We start from the raw sequence: 11,616 nt of genomic DNA, 5'->3' as shown, positions 1-11,616 counted from the left end.
TTCTCGCAGTACTGCTGCTGCTAATGATATCTGAAATGGACCACGTGATTTGATAATGTACAAAAATACAGGATGTATAAAAATAAACTTTCGACATTGACATATATTGCACCGAAATTCAAGATGCGCGACTATAGCATATTGGACTTGATAATTTTTCAACTCCAGCATACATAGAGGAATTGTTTTGCTTTCACGCACTTAATTAGGTAATCAGTAGAAGAGAGAAAGAAAAGTGTACGAAAAGAGTATACGGTATAATTATCGATCGGAGCAACTCTAGAATCATATACTTGCTTGAACTATGTTGGTGCTCTTTGCAATCATTTATAGCAAAGGTTCAAGTCTACTTCTGATAAATTGAAATTCAGAGTGGTCAACTTCTTGTATGCAGCACCGAAACATGATCACTAACAAACTGTTCCTAATTTTTTTTGTTGGATCCTTCCACATAGCAAAATTGAAAAGAACATAACTAAAAAGATTCAAAACACAACTATTTGGATGATAGCATCATGCTACTAAAACTGATAATACAATCATTATATTTTTCTTCAACCAATTACATATCAAAAAAATCATGCCATTTCAAAAATTATGAAGGAGAGTTACTATACCTAAACATCAATTCCCTCCATAAATACATCATTTGGCCTATGACCAACGTTTGACCTGCAAGTGGATATAGAAGAAAACTCACGAATCCATGAAATATTGTAGTGGGGTGAGTGAAACATGGGGAGAAACAAAGTTGTATTTATGATGGTGATTTTGCTGGTTACATAGGAGGATGGGATTTAACATCAACGTTCATAGGAGAAGAAGACAACATCAGTCGTCGTGACCTGCAGATCAGGACCCAAACCAAATTCCTTGACTCTGCCTGCGGTGGTGCGTTTGTGCCGGTTGTACACCTCCAGCCACAAGGCTGATGGTGGGTGTTCACCGGCGGTGACGTTCCACCTAGATGATTGGCTCCAAGAACTGGGGACAGATCGGTACCACGCCATGGTGGTAGGCCATAAGACATCGCCGAATCCGCCTCCTTTTCTTGCTTATCAACATCAAACCCTAAGCTCGACAACCGCCTGCTGATTGGAAAGGGGATGCAAGATTGAGGGTCACTTACGGATCCAATCAAAGATTTACAGTTTTGCTAGAACTCATCTAGCTGAGTTCTAGTTATGTCTCATTCACCTTTTATAGCCATTAGATGTGATGCTATAAGATGCGTGTGTGCTGACATGGGTTGTATATGTTCTTGTTTTCCAGATGAATGAGACCAAATTATATCTCAGCTAGATGAGTTCTAGGCACTCCCAAGATTTATGCACATCATAGGGTATGGTGGTTTCTGGCCGGCACAAAGGGAAGAGTAAAAGGGATGGGAGATTGCGGCGCTATGGCGTTGGGAGAGGATTTGGCTTGGGAAGAGGATTGATCACAAGGAGAGAAATTGCATTCGGTGGAGTCCTGGAGAGATTGAAGACACTGGCCTCGTTCAGTCTACGCTCTATGGGGCCCATCAACCAGGTTGCTAGAAAATTGTTACGGGAGCAGCATCTCCATCGACACTGGCCCCCGTCGCGCACCAGAGTTGAATCGGACGAGCATACACATTCATATCGCGGAAACGGACGGTTCGAGTGGCTGATGGCCTAACAAGGCAAGAAAAATGCACGGTTATAATGTATCTAAATAACTCGCATGGCTTCGTTCTCTAGACGTAAAGAAAGATCCATTAAAACCCTGAGTTGATGAGAATGTGATATTGGGACATAAAGTTTCATAGTACCATTGGACCCACCACACATAATTGGTTGAGGCTCAAGAATATCTTTCAATATCTCCAATGCATCAAATAACTTGTCCTAGTTTTTCAGTTTAAGAGGAATCTTGGCACCAATATCATTGGATAAGTGGATCAGATCCCTACTATGTCATATCGTAGACAAGCTTTGTGTTCCTACTAGGTGTGGTAGCTATTTCATGAAAGTCTTCGAAACATACCTTAGTGGCTACATCCACCAACCATTATCTCAAAGATAATGTTGCTTGTGTTGTCCGGGTGCAAACAGGTTACATGGTAAGCAATATCACTATATTGCTCATCTTGCAAGTCAAATCATGTGACAACCTTCTTGATTTGTTTATGAAGTCTCTACCAACTTCAACATTCCAAAAACATGTTCATGGTTCAAAGCACCATATTATACTCTTTTTTCCTTTATGAGTTTACTTCTGCAGGTTCTTATTAAGGTTTTAATTGAGGTAATATCAACATGAGATCATATGTCATACTTTCTATTTTCCCAACCAGGGGTTTTAGGAGAGTATACACGACATATTTATTATGCTCTAAACTCTATGGATTTTCTCATATTGAGTTAAAAAAGACAAATATTATGTTATGTCATGTTATTTTCTTCTTATATTTTTCCCACTGGGTTTTGAAGAAGTTTTCAATGGCATATCAGATCCCACTCTTTTCCCTTATGAGCTTTCTCTCGAAGTTTCTCATAATAGGTTTTTAACGAGGCGACATATGCAATACTTTCTATTTTTTTCCACTACGGTTTTTAAAGGAAAGTATACAAAGCATATTTAATGTTCTCCAAACTCACCAATGAGTTTTCTCCTTCTTCAAAGATTTTTCTCATGTGAGTTATCAAAGAGACGATAATCATAACATGTTGCATCATTTTCTTCTTACTAATTTTCTCACCCGGTTAAAGGAGTTTTAGTAACATATTTGCTCTATTCTCATATTTTCCCACAAAGTTTTTCGGGGAGACTCAAGATTATACAAAAGATTTCTCAAAATGGAAGATCGATATAGAAGAAGCTTTCAACGATGAAACATTAAGAAGCGGTGTTGTACAAGGGGAGTGTTAGGAATTAATTAGTGGATTAATTAGTACATGTCTATTGTTAATTAGCACATGCTAATTAACAAACAATTATTAGCAAAGGGGTGTGTCCAACCCCGAACAGTCGCTTGCCAACATGCACGTGTTGTGGAGGGATGCCTCCAAACAGACACCTCTATTGCCAACAAGCACCTGTTGTGGAGGAATGCCTCCAAACAGACACCTTCTCCCCACCTCTTTCAGATGTATATATACTTAAGAATCAATAGAACCAGGACTAATCATCCATTCACTTCCATTCATTTTTGTTTTACTGTAACACTAAGGTTGTCCATAATTGAAGTATCATACATGTCAACAAGACAATTTTAATGAAGTGACCCCTCAACCAACTCCTAAGTAGGTTGTACTAAGTTGTCCGCAATGGAAGTATCATACATAACTAGACAATTTTGATAATGTGGCACAAAAAAGAAGGCTTCACTGCATGCAAAAAATAGAAGGTTCTAAGTGCTTGCAAATATTTATCATGAGATCAAATTTGTGGAAGTTGTGACCAATGAAACAAAATTGATGCTCCTAAAATGCTACTTTCAAAAGCATTTTGCAGCACTCCTTTTTTTTGCCACACCTTCAACTAATGTGATCTCATGACAAAAATTTGCAAACACCTAGAACATTTATCAAAGTTTACCCAAAAGAAGTTAGAATATTTTCTTTTTTTCATTTTTACGGTTTATCAAAGCTCATTTGAGCTCAAGAGTACTCTCAGATTTTGAGTTCTTTTATCTATTCAAATTTTAAGCTTATTTTGACCAGCTGTGATTAACTTTGTTCATGAAGACCGTTTTGCACTGCAGATAGCGTCCACTGCCGCAAAAAAAAAAAAGCAAAGCACTCAGACTGATCGGACAGCTTGGAACGAAACTAGCGAGAATCAAATCACCAGCGTTGTAGATGGTCCCTGACAGTTAATATAAACTTGTGTTCGCCTCTTCTTAATTGAAGAGATAGTCCAGGGTTAAAATGTGCACTCTGCATAAATATCCATGTAACAACTAATACACGACACAAAAGTAGGCAACGTTCCTTCCAAATCCTGGTACAATAATGTCGAAAACGACAGCAATGCTCACATGCGAATATAAAAGTTTTGTTCAGTAATAAGCAGCAAAAGGATGACCACCGCCTCCGCAAACATGGGGTATAAGGAAATACTCATTTTAAAGCAACAACCATGCCTCTTTATTCTTCCTCCTCTGCCTCCTCAAGCCATTTGACGAAAGGCTCCAGAGCTTTCACGAAAGATTGCCTGCCGAATGATTAACTACAGTTACTAGGAGCTTCATCAAGATAAAATGCTATCAATATTTCTAACAGATGGCTTCTCAGTAACTAGTTACCTTCCTTTTTGGTTTGAACCCTTGCGGAACCAAAGAAGTATGGTATCTTCAGCTAGGACATCTTGATCATACAGTGATCTTATAATTTCAGGGAACAGCTTCATCAACTTAGCATCCTCATAACACTGTGTCTGGACCTTGTATATGAGTTCCAGTTCTAGCTTTCCACTTGTGCAAAATGCATTCATAAGACCAGCCCAAGCATTCACCTGTAAATGCAAAAGGACAACACAACAAATAAGATGAATCCCTTTCAAAATAACATCACTAGTAGTTACTCCCTCAAGTGATTTAAAACATCTTACAATTGTTTAGAGGGACTACATGCCTAACTAACAAGCTACAGATGCCCTAAGCTTATTATCCCATGACAGGCCACACTTGTTATAGCTTTCACAAGAATGGAATGCTCAAATTCACTCTACCAACTTCCAAAGCAACAAAATAACCAGCCCGCACTCAATGCAAGAAACTTAGAAGCCTATCAACAGCAACAAAAATCCTTGACATGTCTTATATTTTCAACTTCTATGTAACTTGCCAGAACAAATTTACCGTTTCGTAAGGACATGTGTAAGCAAAAAAAAAAATCCATAGCACATGGGACAAGATCAACGGAGTCCAACAGCATTGTTTGGATGTGAGGTAAGTAGCATTGTGCAACGCTGAAAGCAAACTGAACCCAGTATCCTGGTGTAGGAAAGCTTATTATGTTGTTACTTGAGATGTACTTCTTTCCCTAGGACTTATGAGCACTTTCAAGAGAAAAACATAATTCCAAGACAGATCTTACCTGCCTAAGTGCTGAATTAGAATTTTGCTGCTGGTTCTTTCCAGACCACTGAACAGCCTCCATCAGCACATCCCACAGCATGCGAACAACCTCTATATCAGGAAATTTAGCATCTTTAACCTGTTGCTTGACAACCTCAGTTACTTCAGATATTTCAGCTTCTTCATTGATCATAGTGGTCAGAGTTGACTTTATCTCCTTGAGCTTAACTTCAAACATTTTCTTGGTATTGTACTCAACAAGGCTAGTCAAACCTTCTTTGCTGATGCAAAATAGTAAAAACATCAGCCGGTAACAAAATAAACAACAAAACTACACTCTCATGCAAATGAGAACATGAAGAAACTGAATCAACAGAAACAGCGTCTAAAAGCTCACGTGAAATGCTCAGACAAAGCCTCAGAGGTTCTCTTTCCTGATGGAAAAAATTCAAGTAAATTGTCCTCCATTTTGCCTTTCTTTAAAAGTGCAATCAGATCATCCAAACTATTTTCCTTCAGATATTCCTTGAAGAACTCAGTAATGAATGAAAGAACTATCCCTTTGGCAACAAGATTGTCCTTAAGCAATGGCTGAAAGACAGTTTCAGGTGGCAGACCTGATAATTTCTGAGAAAATGCAAGTGCCGTGAAAATGGCAAGTTTCTGTCTCTCATTTTCTTCAAAGAACTCCAAGGACTGGAGAAACTTTCGCATAACATTTTCAAGACTTTTTATTAAGAAAGGCCTCCTGCGCAATGTTTTCTGAATAAAGAGGACATAAGGTAATATTGCTTCACGTTGTGCTGCACAGTCAATGAGAGAATAGGGGTGGCGCTCTCCCTCTTCTTCGGGTTTAATCGTACCAGGCTGAGTACGCACACCAATGAAAACAACCTGCATTCATGCATTCACTCAAACATTAACCTTTCTGATTTGCATGGAGGGGGGCTACTTATTATAGGTATGCCACTGTGCAAGAGTTAATGCTGAAACATGAGTCAGTTTGAGCATATAAAAATGGGTAACTGAAAATGAATAAGAGGAAATCAGAAGTAGAAATTTCAGATTGCAAAATGAAAAAGGAAAACAGCAAAAACAGCAAACAATAACTTGATCCACTGTCTACCAATCTTCTAGCATGCAGATAACGAAAGAGTACTCGTGTCGAACCTTTTGCTTCACATATAATAATCAATTCTTTTGTAAATAAAATGTATGCTTAAAAAATTGAAAGTAGTGAATTGTGCACTTAAGACAATTTAAATTTTAACTAGACAGAATTCAAAGCCATTCAATTTTAAAGTTTGACATGCATATTCGGAAAATGTTAGCATGAAGATTGCAATTTCATAAAGGAGTTCCAAATCTTACACAAGCCAACTGTAAACAAGCATAAAATTCAGAAAAGGACACTTTCAAACAATCTCAAGACTCTTGCAATATATACTGTAGAAACAAAGATAATCAGTGTAGCTCAATTAAGCGATCCATAAATGTGGATACTGGGAGAAAGGCATGACCATATGCAAACGAGGCATACATGAAAAATGTTCAATATAGAAACTGGACCATGCATACCTCAAAGAAAGTGTCACCGTAACGTGAGAAGTTGAGATCTGATGACTCTATACTTTTGGCAACAAGTTCCTGCAAGACATCACTTTATTCATATTGACTGCTCAGGGTAGAAAAATAAGATAGAAGGCAAAGGCGTTTTTCAGATTCATAACATTAGTCATAGATACATATTAGATGTTAACTAAGATGAAAAAAGCAACGCCCTAGTCCAGCTAATCAGCCTAATCTTCAACAAGGACCCCGCTTTTATTCACTATATGCAACTCTTCCTTTATCTCGCACAAATCTATGATATGTAAACAAAACTGTTGCATTGACTGAACTGGAAGTTGACCATATTTAATGAAATAAGTTGTCAAAGAGAGAAGCACTGATCGATTTCATTTTCAATTGATAGGCACTGAAAGTCCTTAGCTAATTTACCAGGCAAAACTCCAAAGGTGGATTTTCTAAAACTACCTATTGCAAATAGAAGTAATCCTGAGATGTCCCAATGTTTCAAAAAATGCTAACTGCATATATCTCACGAGGAAGTAACATTTTGATGTTCGACAATGTTTCCCAACTGCAGACGCTTACAACTTACAAGCATTACAACAGGTGAAATTCAGTAAGTTAAACAGTGGCTAACCAGATCTCCAGCATTATCCAGATAAATCTGGACAATTGCATCAGAGAACGACGAAGGGTCCAAAGGAGCTGCGATATTCCGCTTGCGGGTCTTAATCCGCTGGCCTCTGCAGTATTTTTTACATAAAAAATTATAATGGTACACACGAGATAACTACGTAAAGAATTTGCAGGCAATAACAGATAGGAAGTAAATCAGAATCATATTATAATAAGATAACTACGTAAAGCAAATATCGTTCAACAGGAAGAAAGTTTCTTATGTTAGTGTGCATAGTTGGAACAACATAAAAAGATATCAAGACAAATGCAAACAACACTATGATATTGTGAACACAAATTTGTATAAGTGTCGCATGAAATGTTGATTAGGGACAAACCGAGTTAGAAGAACTAGGGTTTGAGGCCAAAGCACTCCGGCCAAAAAAATAAAAAAGAATGCCACCTTTTATTGCACAAGGCGTGCCGTACTGAAAAGTCAGAAATCCATAACATGCAGACAAAAAGTATCGGTGAAATGAATTTATTAGACACATATGAATAGCTGGGCAGACACATGTCCGGTTGCATCACAAATCAACAATACATTAACTAATATGATCTCAGCATCGATGGTGAACAAAGGCACGAGTAAACACAGGAGTATTACCCGAGGGTGGGCTTCTCCTTCGAGCTGCAATGAATATTAACACAAATTAGAGCATACCAGGAAAAAGTGATATGGAAATAAAATAGCTAGAAATTTCGTCTCGGCGAATGAATATAGTGGCCTACAGATTCACTATTGTGCCTGATTGGTTTCTACTTGTTGAACAAAAAGATCACAAAGAGCCGAGATACAAAATGTTGTAAATTAAAATTACAACCACAGGACTTTTACTTAAGGGATATTTGGTTTGATCCACAGTTTGCCTTGCCATGGCTATCTGTAGGCACGCCACAAGCTTTTAGGCATTGATCCTTCCCACAGTTGTGCTCTGCTGCACTTTATTATCCATATCCCCATGTGTGAGTCAGTGTTTTGCCAACTTGCTTAGTCATACACACTACCTAAGCTTCGCTGTGGCAGAGTTAACGTTGACAAAATCAACGAACATGCCCTTACTTCCTACTTGTCAATCCCTCCTAAAATGCCTAGATCTAACATACCAGTTCGTACAAAGATATCTGAGGCTGCTTGGTTGGCAGGTAAATTGTCGGCAAGCCAACAACAGTTGTCCTTCACTTGGTTTGATTCCACATTTGGCAATTCGCTTGCTAACATTATTTTACACTAGCACATATGCCCGTGTGTTGCAACGGGCTAATAAAGATATATACATTATTCTACCGGCAAACTTGATCAGGGACCCTATACTAATTTCATAGAAATTTTGTTAAAATCTTCAACTAAGTCAACAATGCATATAATACTCGCATTTAATCTTCGATAGAAAACACAGAGGTAACAAACTCCTATAACTGTAGATAAAACTACAGTGTATTATAGTCTTTGCTAAAAAAACGAAGGAGGCTAGTTGTTAAAAACGGGTTCTCAAAGATCTTAGGCGTTGGTGTGAGGCAGTCTCGGTGGCACCCTATCCTTTACACGTGACAAGGTTATCTCCGCTCTCAATCCTTGTTGTCTGCAGGCAGGATCAACACTCCACAGCTCAGAGTACACAGTAGGCAGCCTTCTCCGGTGACAACTGGGTGTGTGCGTTAATATGTTGTCCAGCTGTATTTTTTTGTTTTATCTTTCATCTGCTTTGTAAGAGGTTTCTCTCATCACCTTGTATCTGTTCGGCCCTTGGCGGGGCGTTCATATATATAAAGCGAGGAGGAAGCCTGTTTCAAGAGTTAAAACAGGTGATGTTTCTCAGACACATACTCTTCTGGTCTCTTTTTTAAAAGTTTTCAATCAAGCCCATATGTTCTCGATATTTTCCAATTCAATATGATTCCCTGCTATCCATTCATCTAGCACACAAGCAGCAGCTTATCAGAAGGCAATTAAGAGCAGTGCAAGCAGTTAAGCATGGCAGCAGCAAGTTAGGAGAGCCTCTTTTGGTTGTAGGGCGGCATTCACAAAACACCACTTGATCAATACAAAAATAAGGGAAGTTCGTACAGTTTTCACAAAATTCAGCTGGCTCAGATGGTTAGCGGGTAAGAATTTACCACTCCAGGTCACTAGTTTGATTCCCACAGCTGCCTATTTTTAGCTGATTATAGGATAGTAATGCTGTTCTGTCTGGGCCTTGGCCTGGGGAAAGCTGCTCAAACGGAGTTGTGCAGCGTTGATATGCAGGCTCATTAGCAAAGCAGCGCGGGGAAGCAGACCCATTAACGCGGATGTAACCAGCAACATACGAAAGGCATGTTGAGGTGGTGGACGAAAATTTGCGTTGTATGAAAGGCAGGGTAACGGACGAAAATTTGAGGGAAGAAAGAATCCTCCCTTCAATATTATTATTATTAGGTATAGATATTGGCTTCCTTGTCGACCTTTAGTTGGCTTAGGTACAAAATTTAGCAAATATTGCTTACCAACTATGGAGCGTCTACTTGAAATATACACGTCAAGCAAAGGCAAGAAGCTTTCACCAATCCAGGACTCTTTGCTATAATAAAGATAGACAAAGCAACAAAATTCGGAAACTCATTCGTCACAACTAAGATGAGCAGATTTAGCATACAAGTCAATAAAAAGATCACAATGAAATGCAATAGATCAAAAAAATACAGGTTTTCACCAATAAAGCCCCATGTTGTTATAATTAAACCACAGCAGTTAACATTACGAAATAATCAGTTGATATGAAAATTCATATGCTCACCAAAGAAATATTGATACGGCACATACAAGCTCGGAGTTGTACAAAGGGGGGACCAAATAAATATTTATCGAGAGAAACGGAGACCAGTAAGAATTGTCAAAATAAGAATTCATGTAACAGATGACCTTGCTTCAATTAATCCAAGGCCCAAAAAAGTAACAAGCACCCCTCAAAAAAAGTAGCAAGTAACATAGAACAATCACATGTGTCCATAAAAAATTGAAAAAATATTCATCTCAGATAATAATAATAATAGTGGCAAACCAATTACTGTGCACCAAGGAATCAAGGAATCTAAAGAACTGATAAGATCATAGCAACTTCATCCAACGATTCACAACATCAAGAGATCATCAAATCCCTTCTTAACGAGGAAAATCAAGAAACCCTAAACGTCGGAAAGAAAACTCCCGTGCACGTTTCTTAATAAGCAGGAAAACACTTACCTCGCACGGATTAATAAACAAGAACCTAACCGCGCAAAATCAGTTGGATCTGATCAAAACCAAGTGTGGAATACTGGAATGTCGCGCTAACACCATTGTTCGCACTCCCAGAATCGATTGCTGCATCCGAGAGCGCGAAAATCATGAACTATCGCCACCAAGCACAACCTACTAATACTAGCACGCTAAACAGGACGAAGAGTCCATCCCTCCGATCCAGGCAATCCTACGAAGCTCCGCGGATCCATCAGCCATCAAACAAGGAAAGGCAGAGATCTAGTAAGGCGGCGATTGAGTCCATTCATACCTCATAAACAACGATCTGGCACGGAGAAGAGAGGAGAGGTGAAGGAGATCGGGGCTTCGGGGGGGGGGGGGGGGGGGGGGGGGTCGGTTGTGCGGCCGCCGAGGCGATGATGGGTGGAGTGATAAAAACCTAGCGGGGATGTGCTGCGGCGGTGGCAGGAGGTACGTAGGGGGGAGATGGAATAAACGGGGCAGGGTGAGGAGGGGAAACGAGTGGTGGGGATTGACCGGGACCGGGAGTTCCGTGTGCGGGCTAGTGGAACATGTTGGGCTGAACACAGGTTGTTCAGCCCGGCCTTCCGTGAAGAATGAGGCTTGGATACTCGCCGGTAGCAGAGTAAATTGCAGTCTATGTGCCTTGAAGCTGGATAGGGTTGAGTGGGCATACCTACCTGCGATCATGCTGAAATTGGGCTTCTCCACAGCATGGACTGATATTGTAATGGGAATGATAAAATCAGTGTTTTTCTCGGTTTTGTTCAACTGAGAAAAGTTGGAGCAATTTAAACCATCCAGAGGTATAAGGCAGGGAGATCCCATTTCCCCTTACCTATTCTTATTGGCAGCAGAGGGCCTTTCGTGCCTCTTAAAAAATAGTTCTCGGTCATCGGTGCTTGGTGGCGTGAGGGTGGCACCCACAGCTCCTGTGGTGAATCACCTTCTGTTTGCGGATGACAGCCTGTTGCTATTTAAGTCTAGTGTGAAGGGAGCAAATGCGGTATCAAACCTACTTCGTACTTATTGCGACGCATCCGGCCAAAGAATCAACACTGACAAGTACTCAATATTC

At 39.6% G+C, this 11,616-nt stretch overlaps 1 protein-coding gene across 2 annotated transcripts; it reads right to left on the bottom strand.

The window, feature by feature from the left end:
- Positions 1 to 3,841: 3,841 nt before the first annotated feature.
- On the bottom strand, positions 3,842 to 11,119 carry LOC123086073 (protein krasavietz). Of its 2 annotated transcripts, XM_044507777.1 has the most exons (8): positions 10,828 to 11,119; positions 7,905 to 7,928; positions 7,257 to 7,362; positions 6,626 to 6,694; positions 5,445 to 5,941; positions 5,067 to 5,328; positions 4,274 to 4,482; positions 3,842 to 4,182 (listed from the first exon to the last, which is right to left on the bottom strand). In XM_044507777.1, exons 1-8 carry the CDS (start codon positions 10,830 to 10,832, stop codon positions 4,116 to 4,118), a joined length of 1,239 nt encoding a protein of 412 aa, XP_044363712.1. In that variant the 5' UTR covers positions 10,833 to 11,119; the 3' UTR covers positions 3,842 to 4,115. The 2 variants fall into 2 exon arrangements, with proteins under 2 accessions (XP_044363712.1, XP_044363713.1); XM_044507778.1 differs by lacking the exon at positions 7,905 to 7,928 and having other exon boundaries at positions 10,828 to 10,847.
- Positions 11,120 to 11,616: the final 497 nt, after the last annotated feature.

This window comes from Triticum aestivum, chromosome 4A (assembly GCF_018294505.1).
Source record: "Triticum aestivum cultivar Chinese Spring chromosome 4A, IWGSC CS RefSeq v2.1, whole genome shotgun sequence".
Taxonomy (NCBI): Eukaryota; Viridiplantae; Streptophyta; class Magnoliopsida; order Poales; family Poaceae; genus Triticum; species Triticum aestivum.
The sequence above is the reverse complement of the archived record's forward strand: the minus strand, read 5'-3'. Positions and strand labels throughout refer to the sequence as shown.